Raw genomic sequence first — 24,074 nt, forward strand, 5'->3', positions numbered from 1 at the left:
CAGATATCAGATGTATATAATTTAAGGAGCTAAGATGTATTTGTATACAAGTATCTAATTTATGTAAAAGTCAGTGTGTGTCACATTACTTAATGCTTTTGATGTCTTGAAATAGGAGAAGTCATAAAAGTCAAAATGCATTTATTCAGATAGAATAATTCGATTACTGTCTGTCCATTAAGATTTTAGTGACTTGGTGCATCAGGGCTGTGAGGGAAGGGAACCATAAAACCATATTTGTGTAGTGAGTGTTGGTATAATAAGCCTAAAATAGAAATGTAATGTAGGTTTGCTTTGCCAAGTGCATAAGTGTCATTATGAAATTAAAAATACTGATTCAGTTTTTAACTTCAGTCATTTCTGAATTAAGGTATTTTCTGTTATGTCACCAATGGTCTTAATAAAAAAAACAAACCTCTGTAATCAACAGACTAAATTAAGAAATCAAGATTTTTTTTTTCAGTATTGTTGCTTCTACATTTCACTTTACACTTTCAATGCATAAATAACAACAATATTAGGTTATAATTTTGTTGCTAAACCACATAACATAAAATTCATTATTGAAACAGTGTTGTCAAAACACACTTGCTTTTCTGTATATTAGAATTTTTTTTATCCAACTGATTTTTACTAATAATTATATGTTTAGAATTAAGCACAAAGCTACATGATGGGTATCAAAACCCAGTTTTTAGCAGTGTGAGTCTACAGACATACCATTTTGCTACTGGGGAGCTACTAATAATTTCATGAATACACCACAAATTTACTTCATGAACAATCTTTATTTTAGTTGGCTGACAAAGGAATTTACCAATGTTTGACTACTTCAGCTGCACTTTTCTGCCTTTGTTGGTCAAGTTTAGTTTTACAAAATTTATTTCGATTAGCTATGAAATATGAGGGGAGGGGGAGAAATAAAACATAAATGGATTGTTCTGGTGGATGTATGAACTTTTAAAAGAATTTTTTTTTAAATAATACTTTAGTAGATCTTTAGGCATTGTCTCAGAATGGTAGTAAATATTGCAAAAGTCATATTAACATTCAGAATTATTACTTGAATACTGGTATGTTTTCTGAAATTCTGATTTTGAATTGTATATTCATAAATGTCTATTAGAAAACATAATTTTAATATTTTGTTATGAAACACTCTCTAAATCTTTAAGATGATTCACATTTTTTGTAGACATCAAGAACGTAGGCAGAGTTATCATAAAGTTTGCAAAAAGAAAGGTAAAAAAAGTCTTCCACGCTTCCCTCAACGACCAGAAGCTCTGATACCTCATGATTTTCTTGATAGAAGGCGGGTAAGCACAGTTTGAATTCTATGTTGGATATTTCAAAATTTATTATTAGCTAAGCAAAGTGAAAGAAAATTGTATTGATTATTCATTAATATATTTTCAGAGATATTCTACACATACATTTCTACATCTGAGTTCTCCTTTCAAAGTATGTATGAAATCATAAAACATGTTCCTAAGCTTATATAAATGATTTTCTTTTAGACTTATGTTTATGACAGCAGATGATACTTGGTCTTGTCAATGTTGAATGCCACATAATAGTTAATCCTATCAAGATGGTAGGAATGAGAGGGCATATCATCATATTTGTAGACTTGCATTTCCCACTTTATTTAACTATTATTTTAGATGTGTATGTCAATACATTTGACATAAAATTGTAGATTATAATTCAACTTTCAGTATTATACACTGCTGGCCAAAATTTTAAGGCCAATGAACATAAAGAAAAAATGTGCATTTTGCATTGTTACACTCAACCACTTGTTTGAGTAGAGGTTTGAAAGATGAAAATATGAAAAGGGAAAAATAAAAATAAACTTTTTTAGCATTTAATAGGGAAAATGTGAACACTATGAAATTAGCCTAAATACTAGCTGGTCAAAATGTTAAGACCATACCAAAAAGAAGTCCTAAACAGGGTAGGAAATGCCCAACAAGAGGTCTCAGTAGTGAGTTGCAAGGTCATCATTGCGAATAACTGCAAACATTCGCTTTGGCATGGTCGATATAAGCATTTGCAGAAGACTGGCTGGAATGTTATTCCAAGTGGTGAAGATGGCTTCACGAAGATCATGCACTGTTTGGAATTGATGTTCATTTCTATAGACTTCCCTTGTCATCCAACCTGAAACATTTTCAATGGGGTTCAGTTTGGGTGAACGTGCTGGATGGTCCAAAAGAATCACGTTATTTGCCATGAAACAGTCCTTTATACTGCAGGCATTGTGGATTGCAGCATTGTCCTACTGAAAGATCCAGTCATTTTCACATGAGCGAGGGCCTTCAGTCAATAAGGATGCTCTCTCCAGCATGTTAATGTAGCTGGCTGCTGTTTGACACCCCTGAAGCTCCATTGTCCCATGGAAGGTAAAAGCACCCCAGATCATGATGGAACCTCCACTGTGTCGTGTAGAAAATGTCTCCGGTGGGATATCTTTATCGTGCCAGTAATGTTGGAAGCCATCTGGATCATCCAGGTTAAATTTTTCCTCATCAGAGAACAAACCTTTCGTCCACTTTCCTACGTTCCATGTTTGGTGCTTCTCAGCAAAGTTTAACCAAGCTGTTTCATTGTATGTATGGAGGTGTGGCCTTTGAAGACGTTTACGGTTTTTAAAGCCTTTCTTTTGTAGATGCCGTCTTATTGTTCCTGAGCTGCATTCTGCATCCATAAGGGCCTTAATCTGGTTCGACGATGGCTGATGTCTTGCCAGACAACCTGTCTAATCCTCCTGCTCAACGCCGGCAAAATTTTCTTGGGCCGACCACTTGAAATTTTCATTCCATATCCCTCTTTTAAGAAATTTGCAACAACAGTTTTACTATGCCCAATCTCACCAGCAATGGCATGTTGAGAGAGACCATGCTTTTGCAGCTTGACAATTCTGCCACGTTCAAACTCTGTCAATATTTTAGCCTTTGCCATGTTTTTACCCAGTGTAATATGGGAGATATCAATGGGAGATGTTGACAACATTATTGCTTAAACACAAATGACTAAATTTCGTTACGTGTTTAGTATGGTCTTAAACTTTTGACCATCTAGTATTTAGGCTAATTTCATAGTGTTCACATTTTCCCTATTAAATGCTAAAAAGTTTTTTCTTTTCTTATTTTCATCTTTCAAAGCTCTACTCAAATAAGTGGTTGAGTCTAACAATGCAAAATGCATATTATTTCTTTGTTCATTGGCCTTAAGATTTTGGGCAGCAGTGTATACAAGTTAGTGTCTTTATTTGAAAGCAAATAAATATAAACAAAAAAAGGCTGAATATTGATTTTTGTATGTCATGCAGTACATGGCATTCTGGGTTTGGTCAGATTACATATTATGATGCCCATAATTCAGTGTTTATAATTTTGTAAAAATTAGAAACTAAAATGTCCAATACTGGTAAGCCAGAATACAAAATATTTTCTACCCTTTCTATTTGCTGAGATACTATGATATTTAGCAAATCCACCATATTGGATATTTCATCATTTGAGAATACTTTATCTACACTTACTTTTATATACCAATAACTTTATAACCAATTGCAAGCTATACATTTCTTTTACATAATTCTGTCACTATTCCAAAGTTATATATAGGTCAAAAACTCTCATATTATTGGAAAGTTTGAAGTATTATAATCAAGGCTGTTTTGTGAATAAAAATATTTTACTTTAGAGCTTAGTGTTTCACACTGATAAAATATAGACAGAAACCAGACAAAAGAAAATGAATAGCACTGAGTAAGCTTCTGACAATAAAATTACTACAGAAAAAAAGTGCATAAAGGTGAGAAGTGTAAACTGTTTGTAATTTTGCAATCCATATAATAACACTATACATTTTATTTTGCACATTGCAACTTTTACTTTTGTTACACAATCTGGAGAAACAAGTATAAAGTTAGACTAGAGGAAGTAATAGATAAAATATAAAAGTTAAATCAAAAGGGTGTTTGATATTTAATTGTGTAGGGTCCAGCTTAAAAACACCCATACTTCTTGATAGTCACTTCAAGCAGAGTTCTACTGGAAAAAAAAAAAAGCAACAAATATTGCTATTATACAAAACCATTATAAGTATATGAAAAATGAGAACACTCCATACAGGTTATTTGATATTTTAAAAGAAATTGTTTTTTTTATTTTCTAATTGTAAATGTTCTCCTTAGTAAAGATTGGTGCTATAACTTTGTCTTTCATAGTTTGAAGGCCCGGCATGGCCAGGTGGGTTAAGGAGTTCAACTCGTAATCTGAGGGTCGCAGGTTTGAATACTGGTTGCACCAAACATGCTCACCCTTTCAGTTGTGGGGGCTTTATAATGTGATGGTCAATCCCACTATTCGTTGGTGAAAGAGTAGCCCAAGAGTTGGTGGTGTGTGGTGATGACTAGCTGCCTTCCCACTAATCGTACACACCTACATTAGGGACAGCTAGCACAGATAGCCTTCGTATAGCTTTGCACAAAATTCCAAAACAAACAAACTCTCATAGTTTGAACTGTAGTTTGAGGACAAATAAGAAGTATTTTCTTGTTTTTTACTAGTTGAAATTACTTCCATGTATAGAGATTACACTGCATATTATGTTTAGAGAGAAAAGTCTTTATCAGTATTTTAGAGTTAGACCCAAGTGTTTTATATTGTAAAATGAAGATTATAATCCTTTATTTTACTTGCTTTGTTTCAATCTTTTGTCTGACTATTTAGATATATATTATCCTTTGCAGAATTCTTCCTGAGTTATGATTATTATGAATTTTGATCTTATTTGTTAAGTATCAACAAATATGGTTTCCACTTCTTTAAAATACCGCATTAGCTTGTGTTACAAAAATTGCAAATAAAAATGTGGCTAAATTCTTTGTATATAAAAGGAAAATTTTCATGTGTCCTAATTTCTGTGAAATTTTGTATTGATGTGAGTCAGTTGAAACCATCTAAGATTAGTAACATTTCATGGTGAATAATGGAAAAGTGTAATACTTGTTTGATTATTAATAATATTGATACTGTACTTGTAGGATTATACAAGTTGTGTGAAGTATTAGAGTAAATGTTCTATTGAAACTATAGTAATTTTTTTTTAAATTTTAAATACTACATTAGTGAATTATACTATTTCTCATATGTTGTTTTGAATTTTGTATAAATACAAATAGATTTTAAGCAGGTATGTTCCATAAAAATATATATTTGTGTTTATGCATACAACTGAAATAAATCTGGAAATGTTTCTTTGTAGGCACAACTAGAAGACTATTTGAAGAATTTACTTGATATACCCATTTACAGGTGTCATCCTGAGACAGTAAGTTAGTTTAATATGTTAATCGTTTCACATTAGTCAAGTCAAACTGCACCTCTCACAGCCTTTCAAAGAGTTACATTCAAGATTTAATTAAATTACTTTATTTTCCATGTACTTAGTATCAAAACGTAGCTGATAAATCAAATTGTAATAATATACAAGTATTAATTTCTTAATTTTGTATGAAAATTCTTAACAAAAAACTCCTCAATCTTCCCTACTATGAAAATTGTCACATTTGCTCTCTAGGGATTCCCTCATCTATGATTTGTTTACATCTCCTTTGAGAAGAGTGCAGTTTAGTGTATTAGAATATGTAATTAAACTTGTTACTCAGGCAAAGCATAATTTTTATATCCTTCAATCTTATTTTGTTAAAGAGCCATGAAATAGAAATTTGACCCCTCCTATCACACACACACTTATCACATTCCTTTTTCACACATTGCGAATAGCTCTCTTTTGATATTTGAAAATTATATTATTTATAACAAATAAAAATCCAGGGTTTTAATATATTAAATGGCGTACAATATTCCATTGTTTTCCATTAAAAAATTTTTTGTTTCTCTTCTGGTTCAAACTTTATTCTGATGGAGATGTCTGGTGGTTAGGGTATTTGATCTCAAATTGTGGGTCTCAAATCCAAAAATTGTCTGTGAAGATTCATACCCTTTCAGCCTTTGGTGCATAATAATGTGACAGTCAATTACACTACTCATTAGTAAGAGGTCCAAGAATTGGTGGTGTGCGGTATTTATTAGCTTCATGCCCTCTATTACATCAAAATTAGGGACTGCTAGCACTGATGGCCTTCATATAGCTTTGTAAAGAAATAAAACTACATGCACACACAGTAGAGTACCGACAAAGCACAATGCCTTCTATGGATACAATAGAAGGCCACAATAATGTACTAAGCATTGTATGTAGGTCTAAAAACAATCTCGAAACGTCAAACAGACTAAAGACACAACCTACCTCATTGAAACCCTGGTTCAAATGAATATGGGACTTTGTAATGAATTACAATGGCTGGGAACACCACTAGGTAGATATTCGAAGCTGTCATTTGGTTATTCACATGTCATATGTAGAAGTGAGTGTATGTAAAATTCTTTCCAAACATGGAAAGAGGTAAATGGGGCCATTATTTTGGATTCAATTCATAAGTTATACCTAAGCAAACTAAAAAGATATGAGGTTCTTATTTTATGTTCTAGCTTGTCAATATTGGTACTTTGATGTCCTAATTCATAAGAAACTATAAACCTTATATTGTGACATTACAAACATGTAATTTGATCCGGTGCTGCATTCAACAAAGCAAATGATGCATAAAAAATATTTAAGTGTGTTCTTTTAATATTTACTTTTAAATTAAGAAATTGACTAATGTATAATCCTAACATTTGAATTATAATTTACAATTTGACAGCAAAAGTATTGACGTAAATTCATAAAATAGTAGTTCAAATTTTGAATGCATGACAATGAACCATGTGGCATTTGGTCTGTTACCTGTCATGAAAGGGTTAAGATTATTTAATTAAAGATTTTCTCATACATTTTTTCTTTGAGAATGTTGACTCAGCAATATATATATATAGAGAGAGAGAGAGAGAGAATAATTGTCATTTTAATAATACTTTTATGCATGAGAAGATTTTTAACTTCCACATAACTGTCAAATGTTTTAAAGAAAAAAAACTATTTTATCTGGTCTTTTCACTATGATATTGGAATCTCTGTATATGCTTGATAGATTTAACCAATCTTGTAAATATATAAATATAACCATATAAATATAATTTTTTTTTCTTTCTAGAATGAGTACAGATTATAACTTAAACACATGTTTAATCCAAATATCATAACATTATACATTTATATATATATTTTTTTTATTATATTGACTTTTCAGCCATTGCTGTTTAAGAAAGAAGTTACAATGATGTGGTGCACATACACTCATGTTACCATATCTAAGTGTATGAAACTGACCTTTAATCTGTATGAAGTGGCCTATCTTGGCTCTGTTTTAGTGGATTAATGTTTTGTAAAATACAATTGCATAATAGTCATACAGTGTGTCTGTATGTGTTGTGTGTGTATGTGTATAAATATATACACACGCACATTTACAAATAAGATTTTAAACTTATTTTTCTTAAAAGAAAGGAGAAGAAATGAAAAAGTAAAACAAACAATTATCTCTTGTATTTCAACTTTTGTACTTGGTTGCTGCTTGTTGAAGGCTGCTAAGCCTCAAGAAACTTTGGACATTTGAAGATGTAAAATGAAATAATTTTTTGGGGTTTTATATATATATTTCAATAACCCCAAAATAATAAATTACTATATCAGTATTATAGAAATCCAGTATAATTTATCCTGTTTAGTAACGGAACTGTATGTTGGCAAAAAAAAAATCATAAAAAAAAAATCTAGCAGGCTAAAGACTCAAATTACCAGCATAAAGGCTTGTCTTGAAAGAAAGAAAGGATGTCATTATATTTGGAAATGGCTAGGAAAAACTACTTGTAGAACATTCTGAGCTTTCAATAATTTAACAGTTATTCACTTTACTATCATCAGTATGAAGAAAAAGTAGGGTTAAGTGTCATTGACAGCTAACAGCAAAAAAAAAGAAGACCTGGGAAAGAATTTTATTTCTTGTTTTTCATGTTTATTCTTTATTTTTAGAAAAATAACTAAAATATAAAAATATGGATGTCTTTAAATACATTAAGGTTAAATTCAATAAAATAAATAATTATGTAACAGAAATGTTTCATGAGAAATGTATGCAAGTAGCTAGTAGGTAATGTAATTCAATAACTTAACATAAGATGTGTGTTCTCTGTGTGGTTTACAACTTATAATGGAATGGAAAGCAGTCAGACATGGTTCAAATGGCAGTTAAACAAAATTTAATTATAAATAGATGTATGCTGTTATAAGTTAAAACCAACTTATGAAAAATGAACGTAGTTTCATATTACAATCAGAAATCATTCTTCAAAGAGAAATGGATAATGTAGATTTATATAGTGTTTTTTTTTGGTAGTTATAAGCTTGATCAAATTGACCAATCTTGTTTAGGGTAGAGAAAATAACAGATAAGATAAAAAGGTTTACTGAAAACAAAATTTGAAATGTATTTAGGTGGTTTTAGAGATTACACAAATGAAATGTGAAATTTTCAAAATGAAGAAAAGTATTTTTAATCTTAGCATAAAAATCAATTTGTACTCAGACTAGTAAGAAAAAATTCTCAATGTTTTCACATACAAATCTTCTATTTAGTTTATTAAAAATATTTCTCTAAAATAAGAGTTTTTGTATGTAAATCACTTAGTCATTTTTACTGATAATCTGTCAAATCTGTTACAAGTCCAATAGTATCAAAACTTTCAAAGACTGTACATGGTTGGTGACTGTGTTGAGAGGGTTCATTGATAAAACAATTAGGAGAAATCATAATGACAGTATTTTGAACACTTGAATGATTGGAATAATTGAAAATAGTAATAATCAGAAACCTTAGTTTCATTTAGTTGATTATTTTCTTGTTGTAACACTAATCAATAAGCTGAACAAAGTTGAATTAATCAAAAATAATAACTAAATATCATATTTGCAATATTTTACTTACATAATTGGAATGATCAAAAACTAATTCTGATTACTTGATTGTTTGTGGGTTGTTAATTGTGTTAATTGTGATTTTGATTAACCAGTTATTTTATAGGACACTAATTAATGTTATCAATGTTCATAGGAAGTAAAATTAATTGCCCATATCTAACTTTAAGTGATAAAAGTTACTTGAAAAACAACTTCTAAGGATAAACTCATTATTTAATCAGTTCCTTCCTCAGAGTAAATGTCTAATACAAGTCAGAGTGATAGAATGATTCATTAATTATTTTATGACATATTTTTGTAATTCCTTTTACATAACTCAATTTAAGTCAGTCAGTTTTTATCTTTGACATTGTTATTTTTAAATTAACAGCAACAAAAGGAAATTTAAATATTAGTTTTATTACATAGATTTGTGTATTTTATACCATTAATATATCTTTTTTCTTTGAGAGAAGTTTAATCCTGTGGTAAATCATCAATAAATATCAGTAAATATTCTCTGCACTTGTAACCCTTTCTAAATAGAAAGGAATCAGAGAGCATGCCATAAAGTTTTATAGACTTGTATTCAGAATTTTATTAAACTACTATTTTACAAATATTTGTTATTAAATTTGACATCAAATTTTAGTTTACAATTCAAGTTTTAGTAATATACATTACTTCATTTGTTATTTCAAAAATAAATAATAATAAAAAAAAAAAGCTCAATTTCTGGTTTTGTGTGTTACATAGTACATTGTCTTTGCTTTTGTATAGATTATGTTTTATAACATCTGCAATACAGTGTATATGGTTTGAATGAATTAGAAGCTCAAATAGCCAATACAAACAAATTATAAAATAAGAACCTTGTATCTTTTCTATTTGCTGAGGTATGATATTTAGAGAATCTACCACAGTGGCTCCACTTACCACCTTGTCTTTTAAGAACACTTGTTTATCTAACTTACTCTTCTTAACTATATATTTATAACCAGTCAAAACACTCACTTTGAACTACATAATCCTGTCAGTCTTTGTAAAATATTTATATGGGGAAAGCTGTTCTAATCACTGTAGAGTTTGAAGTACATCAATTAAGGCAAGATTCTGATCAGAAATGTGATTTTTTAGATTTAGATACATGTTAGTTATGAATCTTAATAAATTACATTGGATTTTTATGTTATCAGTATAGCAGTTTATAATTTTTTTGGATTACGAAATGCACGTACAAAATCTTCAATAATTTTTTTTTTTCATGTACTACATGTGTGAAATTCAATGAGATTTGGCAAGTACATTGCACAAGTACAAAAATACTTCATGACATTGTAAGTAGTATATATGTATATATAGATCATTGTTTTCTATATATCATTTATTATTAAGAAAAATAATTGAAATTAAAGAACTTATTCTTAAGTAGTAATAGTGTAATCAAAGGGTTAAGCTGTAGGTGCATCATAAGAGTAAGCCAATTCATTAACATGGGTGATAGGGCTCTGCTGACTGTCTTTCCTCTGGTCTGTAGAGATGGTGAACAGCACCCTCAGTAACTTAGTTTAAGTGAAGCTGCATATCAACAAGCATGTGCTTCTCCTGTTGAAAAACACAACACTAAGCTAAACTGTGAGTTGTGAAATTATTTGTGTGTGTCTGAAACTCTGTGACATGTGCAGAAAAAGATGCTCACAGTTGAGAATTAACTACTAAAAAATGTTATTTTATTAAAGTTCTATTCAAAATTGAATTAAATTACTTTCTCTTTGTGGTATACCAATAGCTGTGTAATAAAAACATAGTTAATAATTCATATTTTAATAGCATCCAAATTTTAAATTCTTACTTTTATAATTCAATGTTCAAAAACACTAGAATTTCCCTGAGTGTGTGAAAATTGTGACATTTACTTCCTAGGCATCCCTATTCTCTAATTTATTTGTTTCCTGCTGGTACAGCAATAAGTGTATGGATTTACAGTGCTAAAGTCAGTGGTTCAATTCCCCTAGGTGGACTAAGCAGATAGCCTGATGTGACTTTGCTACAAGAAAAAAACACATACACACACTAATTGATTTACCAGCTTTCCAAGAATTACATATCTAATTTAATGTAAATGTTTCAATGTAGTATTGGGATTGCTTAGGCAAAGCATAGTTTTCGTAGCCTTCAATCTTAGTTGGTTACAGAGGCATGAAATAATCAGGTTCCTCTTGCCATGTCTTCCTGTCACCTCTTTCAGAAATTTATAATAGTTCTCTCTGATGTTCAGTACTGTTATTTGTAACCAATAGAAAGCCAAGATTTTCATGAGTCAAATGACATATTATAATACATTTCTTTTTGTAAAGAGAATTAATTTTGCTTTCAGTTTAAGCTTGATTTCCACAGGAAGCACATTGGTGATCTTAGATGACGTTTTTACAGTTTTGTTGTATAGGTAGAAAACCAGACAAATAGTTATGAGGCATTTTCTTCTTTTTTGCATATTGTTATTCTGTGTTTTTGATGCATTATTTAATTAAATAGATTATTTTATGCATAACTACTATTAGTATAAAAAAGTGGGGTTAAATGTCATCAACAACAAAAAAACAAAGACCCAGTTAAGTACTTTTTCATGTTTTCAGTTGTATTCTTTATTTATTATTATAAAGGAAATGTTATATTAGTTTCGGTTATATTAGATAAATAATAATAATATAATAATTTTTTTTCACAAAGTATATTTACTAGTAGCTTATGCATAATGTAATCCTCCTCCCTCATTACACTATTATGTATGCAGACTTTTGATACCCATAGTGAGCAGAGCACAGATAGCTCTTTGTGTAGCTTTGTACTTAATTACAAACAGTGAAGCATAATAATTTCATAGTTTTACATGGGCTACATGTCCACTAAATGATTTGTAACTTATAATGGCATGAATAGTAGCTAGACAGTGTTCAAAGGGCATTAAAACAATAAAATTTAAGCATAAATAGATGTTATACTATTAAGTATAAATTTATCTACTGTGCTTAGAGATATTTAAGATAAATAAATTCTGTTTCATATTGCAGTTTGAAGTCATTCTAGAAAAGTAAAAAGTAATTTAGTTTTACTTTAAATTTTCTTGGGGGTTAGTGTCAAGGTCTGTAAAAGTGACCAGTGTTGTGTAAAGTTAGGATAAAGAAAATAACAGATAAAATATATAGTTTTATTAAAAATAAGTTTGAAATTTAGTGAGGAGGTTTTATAGATTATGCAAAGAAAATTTGAGACTATTGAGATGAAGAAAAGTATTTTCAATCCAAACTCAGAAATCACTTTGCACTTAGACTAGTATATAGAAATGTTAAATATATTCATGTACAAATCTTTGGTAAAAATACTTCATTCAAAAATTGGAGTTTTGTGTGCAAAAACTTATACAGTTAGTTTATTCAACCAATTTCATAACAAGAGAAATAGCAATTGTTTGTAACAATAAACTACTGTTTAAGTATGCTTATTTTTTCATGTAGAAATATGTTATCTGTATAATAAAAGTTGTTCTCAACTTTTATTGTTAACATTCAAATTGGCTCAAGCTGTATTTAAGTGGGTATTTTTATAACTTTAAATTATTAACTCATCATGTTCAGAGAAAGATACTTCAATGTTATTTAAAAAACACAATAACATGATACTTTACATTAGAAATGTGAATTATTTGTTACAGTTGTTTACAAAGATGCTGTTGGTGTCGCAGTGGCTGTTGAGCTTGGCTATCATGTGGAAGTTAAAATCGCAGTTGAATTGGGATTTAATGTTGTTTTTTTTTAAATTCATTTTATAGATATTTATTATCATATTTTCAGCAAGCTCTTTCTAATATTCAGAAAAATATGAATAGAATTGCAGATTAAATAAGCAGTAATATATTGCATAACAAATATGAATGACCCTATGTGTCAAAATAACTTCTACATTTTTCAAAGCAATAGATGGTGCTACAATGCATTATTTATTCACCTAAGAAATTTTTTAAAATTTAGGCAAAAAATTGATATGCATTTTTAATCAAAAGTTATAAATTTGTGAATTTTCATCACAAAATTCATTGCTCTTTTGCAATCACAATTAAGTTGCAGGGTCAGACTTTTGATGTAGGAATATGTCTTTAACAATTGTTTTAGCACATGTTTGGTCTAAGAATTTATCAAGAAGAGCACTTGAACATAACAAAAATATACACCAGTCAAAATTATAAATTACAGGTGATGACAAAATATATACAAAAATGTATTCGTGAATTACTAGAAAAAATAATGTTCTTCAAATATTGTTTGTACACTATAATTGATTTTAGTAAAAATGTTCATATAATCCTTGTTTAGGTGTAATTTTTAGAAGAAAGATTAATCATCATTTACTATTCTACAACAGGTATTCAGCTGGCTTAGTGTATGAAAATCGCATGTTACTACATAGGGGTAGTGATGTAATAGATTACTAAGAGACAAAAAACAAATTGTACATTTTTTTTTTTTTTTATCTAATCTTTCCAGTTTTATTTCTCATGTCAGGGTGACTTATTTCAAATATGCATGCGGTAACTTTATTGCTTCAGTGCATGTTGTTCCATAAAGTAGTAACTTTTAAATCCATTATTTTATTTATAGTATTTTTATTCTCTTTGAAATATTCTCGTATAGTTTGGAAAATAACTTTTCATATAACCTTTGAGCTTGATTTGATTTCTATTTGTTGGTTGGTTTGAGAAGTACTAAAATCAACTCTTATTTAAATGATTTTATCGCCTAAGGAATGTACAGTTGTTATGTATTTGGAAAATGTATTTTACATAGAAAATGTACTTTTTTTTTATTAAAATAAAACGAGTAGCTATTACATAGCTGCAAGGAAAATATATCAGTTTTTTTTTTTTGTGGTTAGTTTAAGTGTTTAAAACTTTACAAAAACTTACTTTATTTTTTTATAGCTAAAATTTTTGGAAATAAGCCCTGTCTCCTTTATTGAAGCTCTTGGCCAAAAAGGCAAGGAAGGATTAGTGAAAAAACGCTCAGGTGGACACCAAGTTGTAACTGTTTGCATGAGGTTTAGATGGATTTTCTTTTATTTTTGTAGCAGCTGGAGGAAAAGGTAAAATTCTTTTACACTCGCATAGATACATTTCACAAATGTTAATTTGAAATGAAAAATATAAGTCTGAGTTAACCAAGCAACTAGTCATAATGAACACATTTGTTTAGTTAAGGGTTGTTAATTAGCAAAGGCCAATTAAGAAATAAAACAAAATTGTAAGGATAAACATACCATAATGTGCAATCTGTATGTATAATAACAGCTCAGATTAATTAGAAACAACAGGGTATATGAGCAACTAAGGCATGAAAGAATATCATCACCAGTGACATTCAGAATCTTATGTAATTGTTACAGAATTACTAGAGTAATTGTGTTTCACAATTAAATTTTGTGTTATATTTAATTTGGAAATATGGTATTATGAAAATGTCTATATAGTTGTTTTAGTTTTGTAGTTTTGATTGTATGTGCTTTTGGAGGTCACTGAAAGTATGCTATTTTGAGTTTTACTTTCAATCTTCATGGAAATCAGTTGAACCATCCATTTATTTTATGCCCATTCTTTACATTTTCATAACATTTTCAAATGCACTGTTAGAAATGTGTGATGGGAATACCATTTAAATTGCTTTTAAAGATTAAAAGGAAAGGTGCTAAATTTGTTAATATTTGCTCTCTAAAAGAAATACTTTTTTTTCAACAGTCAATATTAAGTAATAAACCAGAATTACTACTACTGAAAAACGGAATGGAGTTTGTAAAAATATGTAGCTCAATTTCTTTCTTCCCACAAACACAGAAGGAAAGTATCATTAAAAAAAAAAAAAATCGATTATAGAAGAATTTAAAGCTTTCTCTGCTGCTGTACTTCATGCATCATAAGTATACAAGGAATGCATCTGCAACAATTAAGTGCGTTATTGATTGTTAAAAGTTTGTCACTAATAAAACTAAGTACTAAGTTGAAGATGTTTTTTTTCTGTTCCAAGACATCATAGTTGCGTATGGGCTTTGAGCTAAATTTGATCATGTTCAGAAGATTTCATCTTCACAGATTAATTTAGATAATTAACAACTGTTTTTCCTTTTAATAAAATGAAATTTGTTCATAGGTTTATACTAAATGTAATATGATGTAAGAAAGTGATTAGGAGAAGAGATGTTTAAAAAAACATTATGTTGGATATTATAAAAAGTAGTCTCAATAAAAAGAGAGGGTATGAGTTAAACACTATATAGGATGTCTTGTAAGAAAGTGACAGGAGAGAAAGTGACTAATATAAATACTACATGGGATGTTGTATAAGAAAGTAACAGGGGAGAGAGATTGACTTACAGAGACATTACTTGGGATGCAATGTGAGAAGATGACAAAAACATTAGCTTAGAACAACAGCTTGTTAAAATGTTAACTACCAGATTAAGTAAGTGATTGAATTTCATTTCAGGATTTAAAGGTGTAGTTACTGAACATCTGTCCTAATATATATATAAAACAGATAAAGCCTATACTTTTGTATATACACTGCTGGCCAAAATCTTAAGGCCAATGAACATAAAGAAAAAATATGCATTTTGCATTGTTAGACTCAACCACTTATTTGAGTAGAACTTCAAAAGATGAAAATAAGAAAATGGAAAATAAAAGTAAAAATCTTTTTTAGAATTTAATAGGGAAAATGTGAACACTATGAAATTAGCCTAAATACTAGCTGGTCAAAATTTTAAGACCATAGCAAAAAGAAGTTTTAAACCGGGAAGGAAATGCCGAACAAGAGGTCTCAGTAGTGAGTTGCAAGGCCGTAATTGCGAATAACTGCAAACATTTGCTTTGGCATGGTCGATATAAGCGTTTGCAGAAGACTAGCTGGAATGTTATTCCAAGTGGTGAAGATTGCTTCAAGAAGATCATGCACTGTTTGGAATTGACATCCATTTCTATAGACTTCCCTTGTCATCCAACCTGAAACATTTTCAATGGGGTTCAGTTTGGGTGAACGTGCTGGATGGTCCAAAAGAATTGCGTTATTTGCCATGAAACAGTCCTTTGTACTGCAGGCATTGTGGATTGCAGCATTGTCTTGCTGAAAGATCCAGTCATTTTCACACAAGCGAGGGCCTTCAGTCAATAAGGATGCTCTCTCCAACATGTCAGTGTAGCCAGTTGCTGTTTGATGCCCCTGTATAACCTGAAGCTCCATTGTTCCATGGAAGGAAAAAGCACCCCAGATCATGATGGAACCTCCTCCACTGTGTCGTGTAGAAAATGTCTTCTGTAGGATATGCTTATCGTGCCAGTAATGCTGGAAGCCATCTGGACCATCCAGGTTAATTTTTTTTCTCATCAGAGAACAATACCTTCTTCCACTTTTCTACGTCCCATGTTTAGTGCTTCTCAGCAAAGTTTAATCGAGCTGTTTCATGGTGTGGAAGAAGGCGTGGCCTTTGAAGACATTTACAGTTTTTAAAGCCTTTCTCTTGTAGATGCTATCTTATTGTTCTTGAGCTGCGTCCGTCAGGGCCTTAATCTGATTTAACGATTGGCTGGTGTCTTGCCAAACAACTGATCGAATCCTCCTGCTCAATGCAGGCAAAATTTTCTTGGGCCGACCACTTGAAATTCTCGTTCTGTATCCCTCAGGGTCTTTTAAGACATTTCCAACAACAGTTTTACTACACCAATTTTCACCAGCAATGGCACGTTGAGAGAGACCTTGCTTTTGCAGCTCAACAATTCTGTCACATTCAAACTCTGTCAGTGGGAGATGTTGACAATGCTAATGCTTGAATAGAAATGACTAAATTTCGTTACACGTTTAGTATGATCTTAAACTTTTGACCAGCTAGTATTTAGGCTAATTTCATAGTGTTCACATTTTCCCTATTAAATGCTAAAAAGGCTTTTTATTTTTATTTTCCCTTTTCTTATTTTCATCTTTCGAAGCTCTACTCAAATTAGTGGTTGAGTCTAACAATGCAAAATGCATATTATTTCTTTGTTTATTGGCTTTAAGATTTTGGCTAGCAGTGTTACCTATTTTAACTTGTATATGTTAAAATAGAGTAATATTAGCATGTATATGTTTATGTGGAATATCTAGCATTGAGCATTAAACGTTTTTATTACTTTTTTATTTTTACTAAAATTTGCTCTATTTTGAAAGATTTGTCCTATATTTGAAAAATGAGTTTTATGTTCTCAAATAGAGAAATTTTATTAATCCATATTTCATTAAGCATTTTATTGCTTATGTTATATTATTTGTGCAGCTCTTGTATATATTCTATATACTGTATTTACCTATCTTTTTTCCTAAGACTTCAGATATTGTGAGAGTAATGGATACATTTTACTGCTGGAGTTAAGATTATGTAATGATGCGTTTACATTTAGTGCTGTGGTTTTATTGTTTGGAAATCAATGTTATAAAGATATTTTGAAGGATTCATTGTGTAGCACCATTGAACAGAATATGACTTAATCAAAATGTTCAATTTTTTTTTTAGCATTTTATTTATTTATATATTTGTAAATACTTACAAATCTGTACAGATTACCAATGAAGAAGCTGAATAACTGATTATTAATACTTAACTAAATAATTCATTTTGGAATTTTTTTGTTGTTGCACTTTAATTCTTTTACTTTTTTTCCAGGTGGCTTGTTTGTAAAGACAACTTTATTGCTTACATTCGACCTCGGGATGGAATAATCAAGTCTGTTCTTTTGATGGATCAAGGATTTTATGTGGAACAAGGAATTATCAGTACTGGAATACCTCATGGTCTGTTAATCTCAAATCTCTCCAGGTAACTTAACTGTGAGGCAAAGCAAGCACATGGGAAAGTGAGAGGCTATGCTAGAATATTATTCATTTACAAACATGTTGGAGAGAAAGCAGTGTGTAGGGAAAATATTTCTGGCCCTATTAAACTCGTATAGATAGAGCCACATAAATAAGTAACATGTTTCTGCAATAAACAATACCGATGAAAACAAATAGTAAAATTTTTCTAAACACAACTCGCTACTAATCCGTAAAAGTCAAATTACAGAATATTTCTAATTATAACACAGTTGAAATCCATGAGTGGCTTGCATTTCATGTTTCTTTACTTGAGCATTCTCAGTGAGCATATATCTGTTGGTTGAAGTTGTTTGTTGATAGATGTGTTCAGTTAAAATGATACTTGAAAAATAGTTAGTTCAAATATGCTGTTTCACAAATTCAGAATGTTTGGTACTTTTCATCTTCATGTTATTAAAAAATAGTAATGTTTAAACCAGTAAACAAATTGATTAAGAAATGTGAAGCTCTTATAAGCTGTTAATTATATTTTTGAATGTTTGAATTAACATATACATAGAGAAGACTAGTTTAACCATATCTACATGGGTGTTCTTTATTGCACATTACACAACGTTTTTGTGTCTTACATTAAAAATTTTATTGAACTACTTTTTCTTTATGTTACACCAATTAGAATTGGATAAAATATTATCCAATAATCTATATTTTAATAGTGTATAAGTTTTAAGTTCTTGATTCTACAAGGCTATATTAACAAAAATTCTGAATTTCCTCTAGTAACTCATTTTCTCGTAGCATGTTATCTTCCCTATTTCATCCACCACCACCCCTCAAAAAGTATAAAATTAATGTAAGTTACTCACTATAAAATCATCATTACTCAAACAAACCACATTTTTTGAAGTCTTTAATTTTGTTTGATTTTCTATTTGATAGCTGTGTAAACCATTCTAGATAACGAGAAACCCACTTGAAATAAAAATGTATCTCAGAACAGCTGGTATAGGTATTAACACTTTTATTAATAATGCATAGAATAACATTTCGACCTTAGGTCTTCTTCAGGTTGGCAAAGAAATACTTAATGGGTGAAAATGTGTAGACAAACTTGTGTATTTTATCCCATCCCAGTTGTGAAAGGGATAATTAAATAATGCACCAAACAATATACACCAATGACATCCAAAAAAATAGACAATTTTCCATAATTCTCAAAATTATTCTGGCTTTCTAACTATGTCACAAGAGTCATTACAAATCCATCCAAGCTAGTCATTAACTTTCCTACAAGAATGTTGCTGGGACACTGAGTGGAATTCTCATTTAACCATTCAGAGCATAACCTTACACAATAGAAAGTCAAGGTAATATATAATTAAACATAAGAGAGAAATATTCACGAATTAAGAAAGAGAGGATGTAACAGGTATTGTGGCAGGAGCAGTCTGATATTCTATTTGTATCCTGGAATGATTGGTATGTGTATTAACACTGTTACTAATAATGCAGAGAACAATGTTTCAACCTTTCTAGGTCAGTCATCTTCAGGTTGACAAAGGACATTAAGTATTTGCACTATAACTTTTGATACAGTATGTGTATCCTCACAAAGTTTAGTACACTTTTAGTAAAAATCACAAGTATTTTCTATATGAAAAACCAGATTCTTTAATAAAATATTTTCACTAGAGATTGCTTCATTACTAGTCTGTGTCCCACAAATCTCAAATGTAATTTGTATCATCTTTAAAACCTTTTAAATGCACTTCAAATGTTTGTTTTGAGTAAGCCTTTATATTTTGTTATTTTCTTTACTCTATGTGGGGTCTGTCACTTGACCAACCTTGTAACCATCATAAAAAAACAACTGAGGAATAGATATAAATTGTTTTTTTTTCATGCTAGAATGCTACATACCACAATATAAAAATACAAATGTTTAGTTTAAGTAGCTTAAGTCTCATAATGCTATATATTTACATACATATTTATTTTTTATTATATTGACCCAGGCGTGCCTAACCAAAATTCCATAACTTGCATTGACAAGGTGCACATGCACTCATGTTACATATCCAATAATATAAAACTTACTTTTAGTCTTCCATATCTTTGTGTTTCAGTGGACTTGTATTTTGTATTATACAGTCACATTTCAATTATTATTATTATATGTATATAGATTATTACTATTTAGAAATAAGTTATTAAACATATTTTTCTCAAAATATAGTACAACAAATCAAGAAGCAAACAATTATTTCTTCTCGCTACGATTTTGTACATGGATGCTGTTGGACATAGGTTGCTATGCCTTTTAAAATTTTGCATATAATGGCTATCAAAGAAAATTTTTTGTGGTTTTTACATATATACAGTTGGATAACCAAAAAAATCATTAATAACTGTACTGATACTCTAGAACTACAATACAATTTATTAAGCTTAATAATTAAGATGTATGTAGAATTTTAAAATATGAAACTTAGAGCAGACTAAAGACACAATCTACCTTTAAATCTTGGTGAAAAAAAAAATTGTTAGCCCTTTCACAGATTAAAATGGTTGAAAATTACTAGGGGAGACATTCTAAACTGTTGATTGTTATTCACATATCATATATTGAAGTAAGTGTATGTAGAAACTGTATATAGAAAGAGGTGAATGGGGCCACTGAGTTTGATTCAGTACATAAGCCATATCTCAGGAAAATAAAAACATATGACGTTTTTATTTTATATTCTAGTTTAATAACACTAGTAATTTGAATTCCTAATTTGTGCAAAACTATAAACTTAGTATTTTTACATTGCAAAAATCTAATTTTAAACAATGCTGCATTCAACATACAATGTGACTCACTACGATCTATATTTAGATGTGTTCTTTTAATATTACTTTTAAATTAAGAACTTCTACCTAATAAATTCCAATAAAAATAATACATTGGCTATTTTTTGAGACTTTAGTCATTTGTATGTTGTTGGGTCAATAATCTGGTTATACAAAGTTTCCATCTTTTTTTGTGTGAATGGGACAGCAGAGCACAAAATCAGCACTGTATATAGAAGTAGTGGCCACACAGCCTGATACCAGGATAAAAAAACATTGAATGTAAAAGTTTGGTTAACACAAAGAAAGTTTTTTTTACCTCCACTTCACACAAAACTGTGCTTGATGAAACAGTTAGATAAAGATGAATATTGTTTCAAGTATCTGTGTGAACAATTCCCAGCTCTTTCAGAAGCAAAACTTAAGAAATTTTTGTTGGACCCCAGATTAGGAAGTTGACTTTGGATGAACAATTTGAAAGGACAGTGTGTAAAGTAGAAAAAGAAATGTGGAGTGCCTGTAAAGATATTATTGACAAATTTTTAGAAAACAAGAAACAAATGGCAAAAATATTGTCAATAACCTGCTCACTAAATTTAAAGAGCTGGGTTTTAATATAAGTATGACATTTCATTTATTACACTTGCATATCATCAAGACATCAGGGAAAATGGAGAGTAGGTATCAGAGAAGGTGGAACATTAGCATAATGGATGATTACTGTTGGTTATTAAAATGATATTTTCCAGCGGTATTATATAAAAGAAGAACCATAACACTTAGTTTTAAGATTAAAAGACTTAGATTTTGCAAAAAAAAAATCAGGATGAATGAGGATGTATATTCATTTGACATCACTGTTTTCCCTTTTCTTGTTTATTTATATTTTTCTTATGAAACATAATAAAAAAAAAAAAGTTTACTTAGATGAAATTATGATTTCGTTTACCACAAGTTTTTTTTTTCTTCTTGATTTTTAAAGTATTATGTGATAGAAAAAAAGTAATATTTTCAATATCTCTACAGCTGAATTATGGAAAATTCCTTTTTAAAACAAAATCAACTTTATGAAGTTTGAATTTGCAGTACTATATTATCAGTCCATTCCCTTTGAGTTGGATGAGACCTAGTGTTTAATGTATCAGGAGAACTGAGGGTCTGTAATTCTCATCTTTTTGTCACAAAATCATGTTATACATTTTGGGACTGTTGGTGTCTTCTAAGAGTAGCATTAGAATGGGTTAGAAGCTGGAGAGATGTGCTGTTGGTTATTTGCCTTTCTTCTAATCTAACCCTTGTGTAAATTTGTACAAGTATCTGAAACAACCAAACATCCCCTTCCCCTCAACCCCAGTCTAGTCATGAATATTACTTGTTTCTTGATCACAGTGAATAATTTCATTTGTAGTTAAAACGCTTACAGTAAAAATTGATTATATCTGTATAGGTATTGGCTTTTCAAAAATGTTTTACATCTGTTATATTATATAAAATTATTTTTACATAGAAAGTTGCTGGTCAAGTGTTGGACTAAACGAAAACAACAGGAGTGGGCCCAGTATATCATGGAAATTGCCAACACATCTGCTAGAGATTTTACACAACAGAATCGTTATGATTCTTTTGCTCCTGTTCGAAATAATGTTTCCTGCTGCTGGTAACAAAAGATTTATTTAAATAAATTAATGTTTTAAGACAAATTTAAAATGATAAACATAAAGAGAATTATTTTTGTTCAGAATCAAATATGCTTACATTTTTTGAAATAAAACTTTTTAGAACTAGTATATTTTATCTAGTCTACATGTGAGTGTTCTTGTAATATAAATATTTTCATATTTGTAGTGATTAAAAAATATTGTTACTTGATAGAGATAGTCTTATTATTCTTTATCTTAGGTTTATAGATGGTGCAACTTATTTTGAAGCTGTGGCTGATGCATTGCAACTTGCCCAAGAAGAAATTTTCATTACAGATTGGTGGTTAAGTCCAGAAATCTATTTAAAGCGCCCAGTAATTCATGGTGAAAGGTGGCTCTTAGACAAAATTCTTCAACACAAAGCAGTATGTATTATAAATTATATATAAATACCTGGTTGCACCTGGCATATTCAAAATTTCTGTGTACTGTGTTATAGCTTAAAACTGCTGGTATGTTGAAGGATCACTTTTTATGAATTGTGTATGAAATGGTTTAATAGGAAGAAAACTACATATTTAAAGCACTTTACTTGAGAGAACTAAATTTTGCAACATACATATTGAAAGTCATAAATGTTTTATTCAAGAAAGCTGGAAAGTAGACTTTTTTTTTTAACTATTCTGAATATTTTAATTTTACATAATTGTATATATAAACATGTAAAAATGGCTCTTGTTTTGGGCTTTACTGGAGAATTACAAACATCCTCCTGACCATTTCAATGCATTGTCTATGTTTTTGCTATTTTACCACTGTTGCAGTATATATTTGTAGGGACTTAGAATGCAGGCCACAATATTACTTACTTTATTACTTCCACCTCTGAGGGTGGTGGAGGTTGTTTTTAACCCTATGTATGTGTTTGTAAGGACGATTTGTTGAAAACAGCTGAATGGATTTGGACAAAAGCTGGTATACATTTGGACTATAATCCAAATTAGAAGTGATTAGTTATTGCAGAGTCAAAGGTTAAGATTGCAGTATGATCATAAAAATAAAAAATCCCTATCTATTAACATGGGAACTGATTTTTTTTTTTTTTTCCCATTGTTGCTCTACAACTTACTAGGAGAGGATCAGATTTGATGAAACTTGGTGTTGGTGGACATTGTAGAATATTGTTCCTCATTGTCCTGCTGAAAATTCTCCATGTCTCTTAAACAATATGGAGATACAGACACATTTTCTTATTTTCTGAGAGATTGATATGATTGACACTGTATGGCAAAGCTATGCATTCTACTGATGGTTTTCATAGTGCTTTTAACTAATAAACAGCATTCAATTCTGTTATTATTTGTATGGCACATTAATATTCAACATAATATTTTAATGATGTTATTACTCATTAGTAAATAAATCACATGAACTACATTTATTTCGTTTCTACAATCATCTGAATTTGTTTATTTTGCATTCAAAATCGGATGCACATAAAAGTAGTGTCTTGGATTTACTAGGTACCCCTGTAGTATGTGGTTTCCTTATCATTGTCTAGTAAGACAAGAATAAATGTCAAAATGCATGGTCTAAATTTTGTTTAGTCACACTTCTTTAATTTAGATTGGCTGTAGAAATATTATCCTAAAGCCCATCTAACCTAGAACATTGGATTAGATTTAAAATAATTAATCAATCAAGCCCTTAAAATTATTTTCTCAGTAAAAATCTG

General features: G+C 30.0%; 1 protein-coding gene across 1 annotated transcript in view; it reads left to right on the top strand.

The window, feature by feature from the left end:
* The window catches only part of Pld (Phospholipase D), a 153,133-nt gene that overhangs the window by 61,933 nt on the left and 67,126 nt on the right, over nucleotides 1–24,074 (top strand). The window contains 6 exon segments of the mRNA XM_076448349.1: nucleotides 1,196–1,316; nucleotides 5,278–5,343; nucleotides 13,949–14,109; nucleotides 17,713–17,865; nucleotides 22,207–22,356; nucleotides 22,599–22,764. Of these exon segments, the coding sequence (XP_076304464.1) occupies nucleotides 1,196–1,316; nucleotides 5,278–5,343; nucleotides 13,949–14,109; nucleotides 17,713–17,865; nucleotides 22,207–22,356; nucleotides 22,599–22,764 (817 nt within the window).

Source organism: Tachypleus tridentatus, chromosome 8, assembly GCF_004210375.1.
Source record: "Tachypleus tridentatus isolate NWPU-2018 chromosome 8, ASM421037v1, whole genome shotgun sequence".
Classification (NCBI taxonomy): Eukaryota; Metazoa; Arthropoda; class Merostomata; order Xiphosura; family Limulidae; genus Tachypleus; species Tachypleus tridentatus.